General features: G+C 34.0%; 1 protein-coding gene across 1 annotated transcript in view; it reads right to left on the reverse strand.

Moving 5' to 3' along the window:
• The window catches only part of LOC134653335 (parapinopsin-like), a 72,299-nt gene extending 51,696 nt beyond the window's left edge, over nt 1-20,603 (reverse strand). The window contains exon 1 of the mRNA XM_063508668.1: nt 20,396-20,603. Coding sequence (XP_063364738.1) covers nt 20,396-20,572 — 177 coding nt within the window. The 5' untranslated portion in view covers nt 20,573-20,603. The remainder of the gene's footprint in view (nt 1-20,395) is intronic.
• Nucleotides 20,604-21,686: the final 1,083 nt, after the last annotated feature.

Here is a 21,686-nt window from a genome sequence, read left to right on the forward strand (position 1 = left end):
ACATACATCAACATATTTGGATACCCAGCGTGTGGAGCATAAGCATATTTATGTGCCTCATCGGGTGCGCCATATACCTCAAGTGCACCCAACGCCGCAGCAGCATCGAGAACACGGGCGTAACAAGCTACACCCTTAGTTCTCTCTTAAGGGGGGAGGAGTTAAGGAACGCTTCCCACGTATCCCCGACCTCCAGCAACACACCGACGGCAAGACATTAAAGATTATCTTCAGCGTCGATAGAAGGAATGCAGACGCACCTAATGGGATAAACAAACGCACCCTTTGATACAAGTACAGGCGTATGTAATGCATCACCTATTTTATGGCGGTTGTCAATTAATACCGCTCCCACGGGATCGACTCTTCATTATCTTAATGGCAGCGACAGCATAAACGCTCCAGAAACTTCTCATGGCCTACGTGACTCCAGACAACGCATCCCCACGGTTTCGGGATGAATATAAGCGGCCATCCCGACCAGCGGAAGACAGTTCTCATCGAGTCCTCATCTAGTTCGCATCCAGCGACCAGGCTACACGTGAGCTCCGAATCGCTCGGTGTACCGGTACACCCTCGCGCTTCTAAACTATATTGAATTAAACTCGTAATTGTAAAATCAAATAAAGTAAATACCTCCTCATCGGTGTTTTATAAGAAGACCTCCGTTCTCTCAAGACACTTAACTGATGTAAAATATTAATCATTTATTTACAAACATGATATATACATTGGTATTACTAAAAGAAATTTAAAACTAGATTAAATCTAAAATAGGCCCTTGAGGCATTGTACCAAGGATGCTGGCGACATTTCCATTTATGATGTTAATGTTTTTGGGACAATCTTACACAAAACGACGTAGAATATATCGTTTCTATGGAAATATAAGTGTAAGTCCTGAGTGGACGCTCGGAGCGGAGCGTTCGGCGGGGCGTGCAGCGTGGCTGTGGGCTCACGCGTGATGTGAACAGCGTGCACTCAGGGTTGGGCAAAATACTGGTTCCACGTATTTGAAATACAAATTACAAAATACATTTTTAAAAGTATTTGAAATACAAAATACAAACTACTTTGGTGACGGGTATTTGAAATACAAAATACAAATTACAGTGTTTAAAATAATGTATTTCAATTACAAAATATACCTTTATTTATTTTTTTGTTTAGCATTTAGTTTTAACGTTAACGAATATCCTTTCATATAAACTTATAGGGTCATTGCGCTAGTTTTGGGAAGGAAATGTGAAGCCTATGGCATGAGAGGACTGATAAACTCGTGGATTGAGAGCTATCTCAGCAATCGACGCCAAATAGTAGAAATAGTAGGTGTAGACGATGAGAAAATGCAACAGAATTATAGATCAAACATGTTATGTAATAGGGTTGGCGTCCCTCAAGGGACTATACTTGGACCTTTATTGTTCCTTTTATACATTAACGATCTGCCTCTAATTACAAGTCACAGTTGTACCTTATTTGCGGACGATATCTCAATCGTTATTTGCGATAGGGATAATGAAAATTATGAGAATATTATTAATACTGCTATTGCTGACATAATTAAATGGTTAAATAATAATAATTTACAAGTTAATATTGATAAAACAAAGTACATTCAATTTATTAATAGAAAAGGAAAGAAGGATAAACTGCATATAGCCTATAATGGACACACTCTCATAGAATGTGATACCACTACGTTTTTAGGGTTTGCTTTAGATGATCGATGTACTTGGAAAACGCATGTGGATAAGGTATGCTCAAAAATTAATAGATTTGTATATGTTTTATGGCGATTGACACGCATAACTGATATGAAAACTGCTATAATGGCATATCATGCTTATGTTGTATCCAATTTAAGGTACGGTATATTGATTTGGGGCAATTCATCATGTATAAATCAGGCCTTTATAGCACAAAAACAATGCATTAGAGCATTATTTAACATCCCTCAAAACTGGCCTCAAAGAACATCATGTGTAAGTTCTTTTATTAAGTTGAAATTGTTAACGGTGCACTCGATTTATATATATGAAGTTTGTGTATTTGTTAAATTGCACCCCGATATGTTCGTCATGAAAAGAGATATAACACATTTTAACACTAGATATCCTGACAGACTAGTACTCCCTAATATGCATACAGTCATGAAAAATAAAAGCTGTTACGCAATGTGCGTTAAAATATTTAACAGACTGCCTGATGAGCTTAAACAGCTACCGCTTAAAAAATTTAAAAACAAACTGTACTCTTTCCTTGTTGACAAGTGTTACTACAGTCTGAATGAATTTTTAGATAAAACTGTATCTTCATAATTTTAGAATTTTAAGACTTTTAATAGTTTTTTATAACTAGTTTAATAATGCATGTTTTTGTTTAAAAATAATAATGTAAATTAAACTTAAATTGAGTATAATTTCACTTTGCATGGCTTTTTAAAGCCTAAATGTGTATGGCTCTATAAATAATAATGTAACACCATTGTATACCACATTTAATGGCAAATAAATATATTTCTATATTTCGTCCAGCTCTAGTTTACGTCCACTTGACGAAATTTGAATATATACCTACATTCCTGCACAAATTTGGACTGATTTCAATCCTTATGTCTAAGGCGTCTAAGCAATATATCTGTCTACATATAACAATGATATTTCGCAAAAAGGAAGCGCTGGTGGCCTAGCGGTAAGAGCGTGCGACTTGCAATCCGGAGGTCGCGAGTTCGAACCCCGGCTCGAACCAATGAGTTTTTCGGAACTATGTACGAAATATCATTTGATATTTACCAGTCGCTTTTCGGTGAAGGAAAACATCGTGAGGAAACCGGACTAATTCCAATTACGGCCCTAGTTTACCCTCTGGGTTGGAAGGTCAGATGGCAGTCGCTATCGTAAAAACTAGTGCCAACGCCAATTACTGGGATTAGTTTCCAAGCGGACCCCAGGCTCCCATGAGCCGTGGCAAAATGCCGGGACAACGCGAGGAAGATGAAGATTTCGCAAAAAGTAGTAAATTAAAAATGAAATATATATTTGATAATCCGTCAAGTCGTCGAAAACTAGTGCATGGACGGAAACTACTGCAATGACTCTATCCCCTAGATTTAAACGAAAAGTTCCCCGCAGAAGTTGACCTAATATAGATCCAGTATCCAGCCAATGAAAATTGTATCTCGGCTGGATCGGAGGTTCGCGGTCGGCTCACAGCTTGTGCGAGAGATTAGACATTTTAGGATTATAGAATTTAATAAAATGTATTTATAGAAATGTATTTTGAAGCTTGAAGTATTTGAAATACAAAATACTAAATACATGTGAGTGCAGTATTTGAAATACCAAATACAAAATACTTTTGAGGTAGTATTTGAAATACAAATACAAAATACTAATTTGTATTTCAAATACGTATTTCAAATACATGTAATTGAAATACTGCCCAACCCTGCGTGCACTAAGGCCGCTCCTGTACGCTTGCATTTGTTTAACATGCACGCCGCACGCACCGCCCCGCTGCACGCCCAACTCTAGCGTCCACTCAGGCCTTACACTAACTGTAAATGACATGGAGGGCAAACATTTTATAAACAAAGTTTTCCACAGAATTTTTTAATTTTTTTTTTTTTTTTTTTTCATAAACTAATAAACAATTTATATTTCTAGAAATATAGTATCAGAGAAAATACGCAGCCGTGTCGACTTAATATGTAGGTACCCGACGATCAAAGGCTGATTGCTTGACAGCAAATAAAAAGCTCGACACACAGCTGGTGCAAAAAGAAAATTAGTTGAAAGGTTGTCTGGTTACAGTTTATTGCCCTGACTATTTAAGTTTTTCATTACTTTACTCTTATCTATACTTACATTATAAATGCGAAAGTAATTATGACTGTCTGTCTGATCCCTACTCACGCTAAAGCCGCTGTAATAATTAAAATGAAATTTGATATGGAGATAGTTTGACTCTTGATTAAGGTAACAGAATACTTTCTATACCAGAAATCAACCCTTAATAAGGTGAAAAGGGGGTTGGAAGTGCGATTATCGATGCGTGACTTGTGGGTTTAGCATAGGGTGTAGAATATGAGCTCTAATTTAATGTTTTTTTCCATAAAATCATTTTTTGGTGTTTGATTTTTGGTGTCATATTATAGTTCGTTTTTTTTAGCATTAGAAAAAGACTACGCGATCTTGACGTGTCTTTTAATTGAAAAACGCTTTAAAAAAATCAGTAACTATTACTTATGAAAGCAAAAGAATGTAAATAATCGCATATTATGATCAAGGACCGGAAAACCCCTCTTTACGCTTAATCCTATCCATTCGGTAACCCAATCAATTCGGTTACCTTATCATTCGGTAACCCTATCATACTGTTACCTGATTGTAACGGTAAGCTTATTGAAACGGTAACCTTAACCGTTAACCGAGTTAATCTCAAAACCCCATCGCGTTAGGGTTTTTGTTAGGGGTTTTTAACCGGTTTTTATTCAGTTATGGTAACCTTTATTATCGGTTGCTTATTGGTTTGCTACATTCGTATTTAGTGATGTGCCGTCAGTCAAATACTAAGAAAAATTGTTAATAATAAATTAACTACATATTTTATAATAGTTTATTTTGTTATTTTTGTCAATTTTCTTAATTTTGCTTATTTTAATGTTTTTGTTTATTTTACTTATTTTGTTTATTTTTTTATTTTGTTTATTTTACTTATTTCATTTATTTTATTTGTTATTAATTTTGTTAATTTTATTAATTTTATTTATTGTATTTATTGTATTAATTTTAGTTTATTTACTTTATTTATTTTATTTACTTTATTTACTTTATTTACTTTATTTACTTTATTTACTTTATTTACTTTATTTACTTTATTTACTTTATTTACTTTATTTACTTTATTTACTTTATTTACTTTATTTACTTTATTTACTTTATTTACTTTATTTACTTTATTTACTTTATTTACTTTATTTACTTTATTTACTTTATTTACTTTATTTACTTTATTTACTTTATTTACTTTATTTACTTTATTTACTTTATTTACTTTATTTACTTTATTTACTTTATTTACTTTATTTACTTTATTTACTTTATTTACTTTATTTACTTTATTTACTTTATTTACTTTATTTACTTTATTTACTTTATTTACCTTTTTTACTTTTTTTACTTTTTTTACTTTATTTACTTGATTTACTTGATTTACTTGATTTACTTGATTTACTTGATTTACTTGATTTACTTTATTTACTTTATTTACTTTATTTACTTTATTTACTTTATTTACTTTATTTACTTTATTTACTTTATTTACTTTATTTACTTTATTTACTTTATTTACTTTATTTACTTTATTTACTTTATTTACTTTATTTACTTTATTTACTTTATTTACTTTATTTACTTTATTTACTTTATTTACTTTATTTACTTTATTTACTTTATTTACTTTATTTACTTTATTTACTTTATTTACTTTATTTACTTTATTTACTTTATTTACTTTATTTACTTTATTTACTTTATTTACTTTATTTACTTTATTTACTTTATTTACTTTATTTACTTTATTTACTTTATTTACTTTATTTATTTTATTTATTTTATTAATTTTATTAATTTTATTAATTTTATTAATTTTATTTATTTTATTTATTTTATTAATTTTATTAATTTTATTAATTTTATTAATTTTATTAATTTTATTAATTTTATTTATTTTATTTATTTTATTTATTTTATTTATTTTATTTATTTTATTTATTTTATTTATTTTATTTATTTTATTTATTTTATTTATTTTATTTATTTTATTTATTTTTTTAATTTTATTAATTTTGTTTATTAAACATAACCTAACCATTGTTCATTAATTTTTGTCATAAGCATTTATTTATTTAATTTTATTGTTAAACATTTTTTTTTACTCTATTAAACATTTAGAAGACCTGACGTATTTTCCTTTAGGTATATAGTTAAATATTCCCAAGTTTTAATTCAGGCGTTCTGGGTTTCTGGCTTATATTGATATAGCTTGCATTTTTATACTACATACATTACTACTTAATTCCTTTTACTCTTTCGGGTTTAAAAAAATCCCGTGAATTGGAGAAGAAAGTTTTGTTGGAATGTAAAAAGCATACTAAGTCTCAAGTCTCAGAGTTGGACTAAAAATAACTTGAATAAGAAGAAGAATAAGAACATACATTTTATTCTTATTCCAATCGATTTGAATAAGAATAATTCTTACACTCGTTATTTTAGAATAAAATAAAAGTTAATAAATCATGTCACTTTTATTTTATTAAATGAAAAATAAAAAACGGAATATTTATTCCAGGTGTAGGATTATTCTAAATAACGTTTTATTCAATTAGAATGTTAACTATAGATAGATAGTAAAATGAATGTTCGGTATTAAAACCTTCTCCGTTTAGTTATATTGATTTTATACATTTAAAACATTGACATATTAAAAGAGTGTGACTTTTTCTATTTAGATTTGCACCAAAAACATGTATTCTTTATTAATAAATAAGAAACAACGATGATACGTGTTTAAATATACAATACATAATCCACTTCAATTTCACCCCTCTTTTCAATGGTCGGATTGATTTGAATTTTTTTTTTAGCGTAAAAGATTTTATTGTGATAGATAGGTACATTTTTTGAAGTCTTCGAAACGGTGATGATAATTTTATAATGAAGCTACATATAAAGTAAACTGCGAAATTATAATTATGATGGTTCAATGTATATTTCTTTGCGTATTAAGTATGTATGTATTTTGTTTATGATTCCTATCAGCCTTGAGGTCATACGTGTGCTATCTCTTTCACACCTACGGAAAGTGAATGAGATAGTAAATTACTGCAGGTAAGAAAAGAGTCCTACGCTTATCACTAGATTTGCAGAAAGTTGCAGGCGTGTTTCCACTTGAGACCGTCATTTATTACTCATTGGTAATAACAATAGGATTAAGTCGTGGCGTGGTGAATTCTTTGTCAGCATTTGCTAAACACGTGCGGCAAGCGTTGTGTCAAACGATATTAATATCTGTTAATTTCCGTCTAAATAATAAATGCAAATTTTAAATATCAGAAGAACTTTTAAAAACACCATAAGTCTTGGTAGTAACTCGGACACTGAAACCACATACTAAACATAATTCGAAAACAGAAAATAAACATGAGTATTTTCCCCATTTGTTCCTGCCCAACGTGACCGCCGCGATACATGAGGCGGGGACATATGGGAATGATTTAAATGAAGCGCCTATTCCCATCTGTGCCCGGCGGGGAGAAATAGGAATACACCATATCGAGCCATTCCTTATCCTACCTTTAAAAACATCTTTCTTAGGGTTCCGTACCCAAAGGGTATAAACGGGACCCTATTACTAAGACTCCGCTGTCCATCTGTCTGTCACCAGGCTGTATCTCATGAACCATGATAGCTAGGCAGTTGAAATTTTCACAAATAATGAATTTCTATTGTTGCTATTACAACAAATACTAAAAACAGCATATAATAAATATCTAAGTGGGGCTCCCATACAACAAACGTTATTTTTTTTGTTGGTTTTTGCGTAATGGTGCGGAACCCTTCCTGCGCTAGTCAGACTCGCACATGGCCGGTTTTTTTTATTCATAGCAGCTGAATTGTACCTGATGATTTAGATCACATTAAAAGAAATACGGGTATCGTCCAATACCAAGACTATGCGGCAGTAAATTAAATTTGTAAGATTTTATTGCATAAAATCAGGTATAAATTAGACAAGAAACATAGTAGTTTCTTGTCTAATTTACTTCTATCTATACGTAACGCCTATACGGCACCCAGACTGCATGTTTAATCTAGGAATATTATTTAGAATATAAAATCATGATCTTGGGGCACGGCAGTGCCCCCGCCAAGTCGAGCGCGAAGCAAACACTGCCGTACCATCCTTTACTGGAACCATTTCGCCGCATTTTCAGGCCCCTATTTGAGAACCTCTGGATAAGACCAGAACGCAGAAATTTTCGTCATCCAGTAAGTTATAATCACATACTTAAAATCCAATTTCAAGTCTGTAGGTCATTTAGTTCCGAAGTTAAGCGAAAGCAAAGTTTCGCATTTATGACACTCATTCACTCATGATCATCAGAATAGAACTAGTACTTCCCATAAACTCAGAGAGCTGAAATTTGGTACAGAGTTAGGGTTTAATGGCCACATAAAGGGTACACCTAAAAATATTGCAATATCACTCACGTTTTAAAGATCTAAGAACTGCATAAGTAAGTTTGTAATCCCATATAAATATATGATATTACAAATTTACTGTTGCAGTTCATAAATGAAGATATATTTAGTTATGATATGTGTATACATAGTATGGGTATGAGTACCCGAAAAGAAGGACTGCCTACAAAAAGAGATGAGATCCCTTAAAAAAACATTACATGTAAAAAGGTGCAAGTCTCGCAACGCTTTTACTACAAAAAAGTTTTGAGATGTAATGTGAAACCAAGTCGGTTATTTCAATCAGTGCCAGGGGGTATTAAAACCGTATCAATAAGATATCTTTAATTTGTAATACATATAATGACTTGGCAATCGCACATAATGCTTTACTCGTACCGTACTCGTAAATATGTGTAATGCTCAAACTGCAATTAGCGCTAGCGTTATGTTCAATTAGAATTATTTTAATAGGTGACGATGATCCTTTTGCCATTATGCAGCCGTGCGATGGCCAAGTCATTATACGTATTACAAATTAAAGATATCTTATTGATACGGTTTTAACACCCCCTGGCACTGATTAAAATAACCGACTTGGTTTCACATTACATCTCAAAACTTTTTTGTAGTAAAAGCGTTGCGAGACTTGCACCTTTTTACATGTAATGTTTTTGATGGGATTACATTTATTTGATTAAGAATTATTGTTATTCAATTTTTTCACATATTAATTATTTCCGATCAAATTTATTTAAATAATTTTGACGGGAATAAAATCAACATGATTTTATTCTTAGGAATTCTTATTTAAATAATGATTTTATTCTTGAATGACCAACACTGCTTACTAAGTATGTATGTATCTATTTAATTTAAACAAAACTATTTCACCTAGCAATGTTATAGATACCCAATAAATATAATGAATTCTGGTATTAATGAAAGATTTGAAGTATTAAAATAAGTTTATTTATCACTGCTATAGATATATATTTTCTGATCGCTGCATTAAGCGGTACAAGGTAAATTACGGCTTTTAGCTCATACAAACTCACCGCATATGAAAACATTTTAAACTAAAGTCTATTTTTTTATTCGGTAGACTAAAATGACATTTCATAGTATGAATGAACATCATGTGTCATTTCATTTCATACTGTGAAATGTCATTTTAGTCTACCGGATAAAGAATAGACTTTAATTGCTTATTATAAAATAAGCTCGTAATAACTAGTACATATGTCATTTGTTAACAATGGTAAAATATCTACCACAATCCACTAGCGCATGTATCTTTATCACAAAGTGATTTTTTTTAATCACTCTATCTCTATTCTCTGGAATCTAAAGATAAATTATACCTAACTATGTACCAGTAAAATTACTAGTTAGGTAAAAATTTTTCTTTAAATCAGTCTTTAATCTGTAGGTACATACCAAGTGTGAACCCGAAAATAAAAATAATAATCTAAGTAGCATAAAATATAACTATGTAAATAATAGCAGATATTACTAGGATAGGATGTTGTTTACTTGCAACCCCTTTTCTAAACATTTCTAAACTAGAATTGCTCCGAAACACAACAATAGGAACACACAGGTATAAAGATAAACAAAGGAATAACCACGCTGCCTGCGGCTGTCGCTCCAAAATAATACTGTAATCGCTCACTTATGTTTTCAACTTTAGCTTAAGGACTCAAAGTGCAATATTGTTTGAATTGACAATAAGCGAAGTTACCGGCAAAAAAACTTGTTTGTGCTGGAGGCTTCATAGACCGCCCATGCCAACCACGGTTATTCAATAATGAGTTGAATTTAAGTCTGCGTAAAGATTACAATCGTTTGAACTGGTTCAAAACCTTATTATGAGGTAACAGAATCGACTGGGTTTTTATTTCGGTTACCGGTAACAGGGGTTAACTCGATCTGATACGGTTACCGAATCAAAGTGTTACCTTATCAGACGGTTACCGTTATGGTAGGGGTTTTTATAACCACTTCTAAAATAACCCTATGAAAAACCCCGGTTAAGGTAACCGGTTCCGGTCCCTGATTATGATTCATAATTGTTACATGAATATTTACCGTGACTTAATTTCAAAAACGTTTATCAATAAAAAGACACGCCAAGATTGTTTACCTTTTTTCTAATGCTAAAAAAACGAACTAGGTATAGCATAGGGTGTAGAATATGTGCTCAAGTTAAATGTTTGCCATAAAATTTTATTTTGGTGTTTGATTTTTGGTGTTGTATTAGTTGGACAGAACGAACACCGAATGGAAACTACTAGACATCTCTAGATAGCCTCTATTTGTGAATACTTGCACGTGAGCTAAGATATATCACTACCACTACATAGTATAAAACAATCACTACATAGTACATATAAAAAAAAGTCGCTTCCCGCTGTGTGTCTGTCCCTATGTATGCTTAGATCTTTAAAACTACGCAACGGATTTTGATGCGTTTTTAGGGTTCCGTAGCCAAATGGCAAAAAACGGAACCCTTATGGATTCGTCATGTCTGTCAGTCTGTCTGTCTGTCTGTCTGTCCGTCTGTCCGTCTGTCCGTCCGTATGTCACAGCCACTTTTTTCCGAAACTATAAGAACTATACTGTTGAAAGTTGGTAAGTAGATGTATACTGTGAACCGCATTAAGATTTTCACACAAAAATAAAAAAAAAAACAATAAATTTTGGGGGTTCCCCATACTGTGAACTGAAACTCAAAAATTTTTTTTTCATTAAACCCATACGTGTGGGGTATCTATGGATAGGTCTTCAAAAATGATATTGAGGTTTCTAATATCATTTTTTTCTAAACTGAATAGTTTGCGCGAGAGACACTTCCAAAGTGGTAAAATGTGTCCCCCCCCCCTGTAACTTCTAAAATAAGAGAATGATAAAACTAAAAAAAATATATGATGTACATTACCATGCAAACTTCCACCGAAAATTGGTTTGAACGAGATCTAGTAAGTAGTTTTTTTTAATACGTCATGAATCCCCTAAATACGGAACCCTTCATGGGCGAGTCCGACTCGCACTTAGCCGCTTTTTAGGGTTCCATAGCCAAATGGCAAAAAACGGAACCCTTATAGATTCGTCATGTCTGTCTGTCCGTCTGTCTGTCCGTCTGTCTGTCCGTCCGTATGTCACAGCCACTTTTCTCCGAAACTATAAGAACTATACTGTTGAAACTTGGTAAGTAGATGTATTCTGTAAACCGCATTAAGATTTTCACACAAAAATAGAAAAAAAACAATTAATTTTTGGGGTTCCCCATACTTCGAACTGAAACTCAAAATTTTTTTTTTCATCAAACCCATACGTGTGGGGTATCTATGGATAGGTCTTCAAAAATGATATTGAGGTTCCTAATATCATTTTTTTCTAAACTGAATAGTTTGCGCGAGAGACACTTCCAAAGTGGTAAAATGTGTGTCCCCCCCCCCCCCCTAACTTCTAAAATAAGAGAATGATAAAACTAAAAAAAATATATGATGTACATTACCATGTAAACTTCCACCGAAAATTGGTTTGAACGAGATCTAGCAAGTAGTTTTTTTTTAATACGTCATAAATCGCCTAAATACGGAACCCTTCATGGGCGAGTCCGACTCGCACTTGGCCGCTTTTTTTAATAGATAGAGTGATTCAAGAGGAAAGTTTATGTATAATTTGTTAACCCGTGCGAAGCCGGGACGGGTCGCTAGTCCAGAATAATATGTTTTGATTCGGATACAGTTGAGGCTTCTTGTCAGAATATATTCGTACGCTTCATGAATCATCCCTTGACTTTACAGCCCGTACCATGAGTCACTGACAGTGTCAAAACTGACATTTCTATACATCTCGTTCGCACTAATATAGTACGAGCGAGATGTATATAAAGTAAATTACGTTCTCGATGGCGTTTATGTCAGTGCCAAACTGATGGCAGCCGTATAGATGACCTGAGTCTTGGTGAATTCGCCGTAAATTATCAGGCGGTGAGATGAAAGATTTACCGAAAAAATATTCTGGCTTTCAAGAAACTAAAGATGAAGGACCATATAATGTATAATTTTGTTAAACAGAATGGCTAGAATGAATAAGAGATCAAGACCAACCATTCTACGAACTCTGTATTCCTTTCACTAATGTTATTTCTATAAGTAGTGTTATCTTATTCTACTCATAATAATAATAATATAAACTCGTTTTTTTATAATATGTTTATAAGTATTTTGTACTGTTTTTTTGTTTTATTTTTATATCCTATAAAATAACCTAACGTAAGTTTGAAAAGAAATAAAGGAAATAAATATAAACTCTATTTTACACAACATTCTAACAAAAATTAACGGCAGGCTCGATCTTCACAAGTTTCACAACCTTGAATTTAATTTAGATATAACAAAAATTATGCAAGGTTTATATTGGAACCAAAAAAGGAATTTAAATATAATTTTTACAAAGAATATCAAAGATGAAGATGGAAAAATTACAAGGATGTACATTACATAAACCAGTAATTGATTTAGGGAAGTCACTATTCTTTTTTAATGATATAGGAGGCTTCAAACGACCAGATGGATCGCCTGATGGTAAATTTTATACATACAGTATCATGAAATTGTAGCCCCAAAATAAATCAAATACAAATAAGTTCTAAAACTAAAACCGCCTACTGAAAAACTACGGTCGAAAAAGAGTGAAACATGAAAATAATCTCATCTCAAATTAACAAATAGAAAATATTCTATTTCATCACTATTGGGTACATACCTATAAGTAGTATAAAACAAAGTCGCTTCCCGCTGTCTGTCTGTCCCTATGTACCAATCCTTAGATCTTTAAAACTACACAACGGATTTTGATGCGGGTTTTATAGGTTTAATAGATAGACTAATTCAAGAGGAAGGTTTATGTAGGTATAATTTCTTAACCCGTGCGTAGCCGGGGCGGGTCGCTAGTCGTCTAATAAATAAACAAACAAAATTAGCAGAATATCCGATATGATGAAACGCTAATGTGTATGAATTATATACATACGTATTTTCCTGTTAATATTTGAATTTCCATCGCATTCAGTGATAGCGGCATAAGGAAAATTGAGCAGGAAAATATTTAATAACAATTTTAAAGGATGAATGACATGACGAAAAATGAAAATATTACATGGACTGTGACAACTTTTAACAGGAAGCATCTTTTGTGATTTGGGTACCTAAACAATGTAAACATTTATGAACTTAAAGAGACCGGGAAATCAAAAGAGTTTTGATAACTTATAAACGCTTGTTAAATTTGAATACATTTTTGTTAAAAATTGTTTTTAATTAGGGTGTTTTTATTTTTAGAGCCATTTCTTGGAGTATGAATTAATTAATCAGTTATTTATTTTTCCTTTCCTTATGTTAAAAATAAGATGTAGTGTCCTATCGGGGGGCTAATGATATTTCCCATTTTGAATTGTCATTTACAAACAATTCTCAATTCATGAACTAGGTATACAAATACAAAATGATTAAACCGCAATATACAGGGTGGAACATTTCTAGAGACTGAGCTGATAGGATAGTGTTATCTAAGTGATCTACAATCAATTAAAATGTAAAACAAAATCATTACAATAAATATAGTGTCATTCTATGGAACATGCTAACTTTGTAAACAAACCGCCTTATTAAAATTGTCTCTACTTAAATGTCAATTTACTAGTGACTTTTGTTTACATAGTTAGCAAGTTCCATAAAATTACACTTTATCAGTGACAATCCTACAATGTACTACTTCCTAGGGTTGAAACTTGAAACATACAGATTTTTGCACTAATGTTTAACAAATTGTATCCCACAAACGGTTACAAATATTAACGTGATTAATAACTGAAAAATAAAGCACGTAGCCTAAACAATTCCTCGTTTGCGTAAAAGTCCTTCGTTCTGTTCCACCCGGTATAACTCCCCAATTTAAATTATTAAAGTTCCTTTTAATAATCAAATAGGCCACAAAGTCTGGCATTTCAAATGAAATATGGCTCCCGCTTTCTATGGCAAAACTAACGCGTTTTGTTTGTTGAATTGAGTTGTAATCTGATTTGCCTTGAAACATGATGTCTTGTGTTTGTGGCCGATTCTGACTTAGCAACTTGTTAAGGTTTTGATCTTGTTTTGGTACCTTGACGATCAAAATTGGCAATCAGGGGGCCTAGCCAAGACTTTGAAGGATATAACCGAATGTCCGTAATTTTCTGTACAAAACAGTCTGCCGATTTTTGCGGGGGAGGGGCACGTCAAATGTATAGGTACCGTAATGTTTTTTTTTTAATCTACATATTTAAAAGAAGCCTTTATCAGTGAGACATGTCGGCTCCGTTGGGCCTCTATATTAAAGTTATATATTTCTATAAGTGTTACTAAACAACTAGACATAAAAAAACTGTACACGAATTTCGCCGTTTTAGACAGGGGTTCCGCCAATATTGATTGAAAAACCCCAATATCCGTTACTGTATAACCCCTATCTTGAAATAGTTGCGCCCTCTTGTCTCGAGTCCGGACACATTCCATTAGGAAGTGATGTACATCCTCGACAGAGTCGCAGATATTGCAGTTGGGCGACTCTGCTTTCCTCATCAGATGAGCAAACATATTTAATGGAATGTAACCGGACCGTAATGATAAATAAATAATAAATAATTATTAATGGACATTTTTACACAAATTGACTAAGCCCCACGGTAAGCTCAAGAAGGCTTGTGTTGTGGGTACTCAGACAACGATAGATATAATATACAAATACTTAAATACATAGAAAACAACCATGACTCAGGAACAAATATCTGTGCTCATCACACAAGTAAATGCCCTTACTGGGATTCGAACCCAGGACAACGGCTTCACAGGCAGGGCCAGACCGGTCGTCAACGGTGATAAACGTTAGTCCATACAATGTGTATGACCATTGGTCATAGAATTTCGACAATCGTTTGCGCGACGAATTGCCATCAGATATTCTCTCTATCGCACTAACATGGAAGAGAGATAGAGAAACAGATAGCGTTTCGTTGTCGTAGCGCAAACTATTGCCATCTTAGGTCCCCAGAGCAGTATCATTAGTATCATTACGCATCTCTGTAGCACTTATTGGTGTGTTAAGATCCCTAATGAGTAACGACATCAATACAAAATTGATAAATCAGTATCGGCCTCCTAAAGTCTCTGTGTGTATTCATTATCCATTAGGATTTCTAAGGTGTTTATTTTTAGTGAAGATATCGATGCTTCAATTAATCGCTGTTCCGTTTTACTGTCTAGAGAGTATCGATATTATATAACATGATTAAAATCGACAAGTCCACAAAAACGTGCAATAAACCCACACATTTTAACGCACACATACGCAGCATGCCCACCACCAAAATGGCTACGGTTTGAGTATTAAATTTTGTACTGAGAACCGACAACTTTGGTCTTACTCTACTAAGTATTGACGGTAACTTTTTTTTGAATTACATTGTTTTTTTTTTTATTATATTCAAAGTAAAAATTGCAGAGGACAAAGGTAATGTAATAATTTCGAAAAAATTGAGGTTTCGCCTTTTACGTTACAATTTTTACGCGAGGCATTATTTATTCATGATTTGATTTCGCCTTTGTGCTTCGCTTTAAATATTGAAGCAACGTGGTTTTTGTAATGATCTATAGCTAAATATAATGTAAATACATTTGTTGTGTATTATACATTACTTATACGACCTTCACCAAGGAGGAGTTTTGGCCGAAGAGTGTCAAGTACGGCTACCATCAGTTTGGCACTGACATAAACGCCATCGAGAACGTAATTTACTTTCTATACATCTCGCTCGTACCCGCATATTAGTGCGAACGAGATGTATAGAAAATAAATTACGTTCTCGATAGCGTATATGTCAGTTTTGACACTGTCAGTGACTCATGGTATGGGCTAAGTTCATGACACTGCGGGATACTTGCATTATTGCTGCATATCGTCGGTGCGAATAAAAAAATCGCTATGTTTTTTTACGATTTTTTGATTTTGGCATATTCTAATTCCTTTTTCAATTTCCCGTCGACCTATATCAATATTTTTTTTATATCTATATTCATCAATCATCTTCCTCGCGTTGTCCCGGCATTTTGCCACGGCTCATGGGTGCCTGGGGTCCGCTTGGCAACTAATCCCAGTAATTGGCGTGGGCACTAGTTTTACGAAAGCGACTGCCATCTGACCTTCCAACCCAGAGGGTAAACTAGGCCCGTATTGGGATTAGTCCGGTTTCCTCACGATGTTTTCCTTCACCGAAAAGCGACTGGTAAATATCAAATGATATTTCGTACATAAGTTCCGAAAAACTCATTGGTACGAGCCGGGGTTCGAACCCGCGACCTCCGGATTGCAAGTCGCACGCTCTTACCGCTAGGCCACCAGCGCTTCTATTATATCTATATTATAATAACTTTCTTTTATATCTATATTAGTTTTGAAAATAACTAACAAAATTTGTACAAAAAAATAGCTATGTGATTTTTTTTGCACATAACGAAATTAAATGCCTTGTTTTCCGTCGAGGGTGATGGCGATAATGTTGCACATGGCGATTTATTGACCCTAAAATCCGCTATGTATCATTTCTCGTGCTACGTTACTTTGGCAACAAATCGATATGTGTAAACTTTACACATGACGATTTTAAGTGAACCAAATTTAAGTCGCTATGTAGCAAAATTCTGGTTAAAATAATTTATATTGTAAAAATTTACGAAAAAAACTGTTTATTTTTTGCATAAGTATCATGTAAAAACCATTGATCTACCAGAAAAAAAATACAGGTGCAACAAATATATTACAAACAGGAAAATAAACAGTTTTTTTGTCTCCTGTAAAGTAGCTAAAAATACATGGCGATTTTTTTATTCGCACCGACGATATGTACCTATGCTACTTTTAAGGTATTTAATCTATTTATCTATGGATCAATAATTGTCTGAAAGTAAAAATTTCATTTCATTTTATTAATCATACAATTAAAAGTCTTAAATCCAAAACTTCCGTGGTACTCTGACATGTCCAAAAAATTAGTCTGCTATGACTATTAGTGACCCGTTTGAATAAGTATACCTAATCGTATTTAATAAAGAAAACCCGTTTTCAATGTTGCAATTTATTAACAGTCTTATTTCATGCTTGAAATGAATTAAAGATGTATTATTACATATATTAGAAACGGGTCACTCACGTATTTTAGGTCGAAAACGCTCAACATGCTTCACTCCGTACCGAGAAGCATCATCAGGAGCTTGCGTTTACGGTGAAAAATTGTATTCCGTCAAATCAAAAATACATTATGTGAATCATCAGATGATGATGATCCTTCTGACCGATTTCGACCATGGCGACCACTTACACTCCTAGTTATTCATTGGAGTCCATTATTCGTCTACTATACATTATGTATTTAGTAGCCACACCAATTTGTTACCCGGTATCATAAATTATTTAAAGACGCACTAAAGTAGGTAAGCAAACTCATTGTTTTTTGAAGTGAAAACTTCTTTAGCGGCACTTGTGCACTTTTTGTGATGGGGAAAAAACACAATAATTATGTTCTGTGGGAAAAAATGTTAAACTCGCGAGAGCGTAAGACGTAAGATGTCATTGAGTTTTCACTTCTGTCGGCACTCCCGGAGTGCAACCTGTTGTTTTTTTTATAAATAACTTTATGCATCCTTGGCTTGTGACCTTATGCAAAATAACATTGAATTAACAATTCATATTCCGCTGTAATAAATTGTAGTGAATTTAATTTTTGCCGCACCTTTTGTATAATTCAATTCTACTACTACTATCACCTTTATAAAATAATTATCGCCAGAGGGGAATTCAATTTATTTTAAAAGCAACTTAAACAGAGAGTTTTTCAATGGTTTTTGGATATTTCGGTAGTATATTTTACGTGAAATATGTTTCATATATATTTGTATTTTTTTTGTTATTCAAACTTCAACATTTATTGAGCAAATAGGTCACAGGCAGGCAAAAAAAATACATCAACAATTAAAAAAATACAACTATTCAGAGTACTTTATTTCCCAACCAGTCTCACCTTTAGGTTATTAACGACCGGTCTGGCCTAGTGGGTAGTGACCCTGCCTGAAGCCGCGGTCCTGGGTTCGAATCCCAGTAAGGGCATTTATTTGTGTGATGAGCACAGATATTTGTTCCTGAATCATGGTTGTTTTGTTTTCTATGTATTTAAGTATTTGTATATTATATCTATCGTTGTCTGAGTACCCACAAGTCCCACAACTTAAGCCTTCTTGAGCTTACTGTGGGGCTTAGTCAATTTGTGTATAAATGTCCTATAATATTTATTTTATTTTATTTAGGTACAGTCACTACAGTCAGTTTATTTAATATTACATGACATTCAAGAAAAATCTTTTTCACCTAAGAATTTTTTACCTAGCAAATGACATCAGACAAAATTAGCTCAACCAGACATGTCCAAATATACGTATCAAAGTGAGAGACTATTTATTTATACAAGATTCACGTGTAGTTAGTTAGTTTCGATTCCTTTGACATTTGAAATAGACGCTAATGAGCCTAATGAGTGATGTAAATGTTAAATGAAACAGTCGTCAACAGTGTAGCCTTACCACGACTTATCAGTGTCAAACTGACATATTCGCCGTCTGCGTAACTTACTTTCTATAGGTATATTTCGCTCGCACTATATGCGAGTACGAGCGGGATACATAGAAAGTAAGTTACGCACACGCTTAGTGAATATGTCAGCGTCAAACTGATGGTACACGAACAGTTAAGAATATTGAATAGGTAAATAATCCCTAATCTGAACGGTCAACTTTCTAAGTGGAAACTTGCATAAGATTATTTTCATGAAACTTTTGAAATTTCGGAAATGTTTGCAACTTGCACATTGCTATCGCATGCATATATTCCTTTTGAAAATGTATACTTTGCTTTTATTGCTACACTGGGCATATTATTTTGACGTTAGTCATATAGTATGCATGGTGGCTAAAAAATAACTGTATTCCCGTTGCCAGGGAGGTTTTGGGATTATACTGAGCAACTTTTACTATGAGACCAACCCCGATATCGCGAAAAAAAAATGTACGCTCCCATAGCAAATGGACCAGCCGAAATGTATGAAACTGCCAATTTTTTTTTTTTGCGATTTCGAGTTTGGTCCCATAGTAAAAGTTGCTCAGTATAATCCCAAAACCTCCCTGGCAACGGGAATGCACTTATTTTTTAGCCACCCTGTATACCTATGCTAGTCCACCATGCATCAGTGTGAATCCGAAATTCTGTTACAAATCTAAGCTTCAATCGTATCGATCTGACATTTATAATGCAATGCTTTTAGTCTAGGATGGTGGCCCATCACAGCCATACATTTTGGATGGAAAGGCTGTCAATCCGAGCTAATGGAAGGTATCAGCCTTGGAAGACACGTGTCAGAATTTATTTAACAAGGTCTGATTTCATATTCCTTTCAATGTCAGCAAAGCCACAAAATAAATAAAAGTACAGGAAGGTTTAAGTATATATTTTCTAAGGTTTTGTGTAGGTACCTAACCCGTGCGAAGCCGGGGCGGGTCACTAGTTCTTATATAAAATCTGTGCCAGCTTTCGTGAATAGCGTGAATATAATATAATTATCTTATATTCAAGTGGTAGCAGTACCTACCTGGATAAAGTAAATAAGATTCTTTCAGATATCACATCAATTTTGTATAACTAAGTACCTAAGGCGTGAAATTAACTAGCATACGTACCTACTCCCAATGGAATTTGCCTTAATTTGAGAAAACAACTTTCTAGAAAGTTCCAAAAATTCTCCTACTCTTTACATATCTATAAATAATTATGCCATTTTCAACAAAAAGGGTACTTATCGTCGGCGGTTATTAATAAAGCGCTATTTCCATATACATAGCTTCAATTTAAAATCAACCTTATCGACAACCGACAATGTGACCTTTTGATTGAAATCGTCACAATTAAGCACTTATTTTAGATTCTGTGCGGAAAGAGAAGAGTCGTGGAATGTATGGGGCCCAATACTCTTCTCTTTCCGCACAGACTTCTACATCATTTACCTGCCGATCCTTATACATCAGCACGATGACCATCAGATTGAGGAAAAACCCGAAGAACCCGATCAGGAACAGCACGAAAGCCGACGCCACGTACCCCCACCTCGGCATGAGGAGGGGGAACCCTTCGTCGAACGGCTGGACCAGCGTGTCGTTCCAGTTGACGGGGAACGACGTCATTTTGAACCGTCACTTGGGCACAAGCACTACACTACACTACACGACAGTTGCCGCATGGCCACTTCACGTATCTGAAACAATGATAGACTATTTTTAATAACATTTTTAACACTGTCATCATCATTGGCCTTAGCGTCTATTGCAGACGATTTATGGTGTAAGACATGTGCACATTACACCGCCTCGGACGGAAGTATGGAAACTCAGGGATGCCCAGCATTACCCATTCTCGGCTTCACTGTCTTATCCCACAGGAAAGGCGTGCCAATACGTGTGGAGACAGCTCGGCTGCAGGAATCTGCCGCTTCTTTCAGGTTGGACTCTACTCGCTCCTTACGGAAACTCCATTCCTGGTTTTATTTTGGAGTATCCTACTAACCAATGCTAAGAGCACCATCTCCCCTGTGACGAAAAAGCTTCTTGCTTCGTTTTTTAACACTGTAAGTTACAAGCGGTATTTGTGAGCCTGCGACTTTTAATGCGGAAATCGCGGGTTTAAACGCGATCATCTACCCTGCAGCATTGATTTACTTAATTGGACTCTATTGCCTAGGTAATATGGGTGACTACATTTGGACTAAAATACCGAGCTCTCAGTTCTGCAATGGAATTCCACTTGGTGCCCATAGAACGAAATGAAGTACCTACAAATAGAAATAACTATCTAATGACCTAGCATCCCGAATCCGAATAGTAGGTCAAGCAAACCTGTCAGTAGAAAAAGGCGGCGAATTTGAAAAATCGCGGGTTAGTAACACTACGTTTGAATTGTTCTAAAATGGCGTGTCATTTACATTGCTACTGACATATTTAGCTTGACATACCTCTGGTAATTTCATACTTTAAGGCCCCATTCGCACGAGCGCTTTTCAAAAAAGCGTTTGAATCACACAAATGGAAACGTGCATTTATTCACACGATGGCGTTGGCGCTTTTTACCAAGCGGTGTTGGATTTTTGACTTTAAGCCTTGGTCATTAAATTGAATTTAGCGTGCAGACAGATTCAAGCGCTTTTTTAACGCGCGTTGAAAAAGCGCTCGTGTGTTGGGGCACTAAGGAATACGTCCAATTAGGGGAATTCCCTTGCTAACGGTATCAAATCCGTTGCAACTA

The sequence above is a fragment of the Cydia amplana genome, chromosome 13, assembly GCF_948474715.1.
Source record: "Cydia amplana chromosome 13, ilCydAmpl1.1, whole genome shotgun sequence".
In the NCBI taxonomy this organism is placed as follows: domain Eukaryota; kingdom Metazoa; phylum Arthropoda; class Insecta; order Lepidoptera; family Tortricidae; genus Cydia; species Cydia amplana.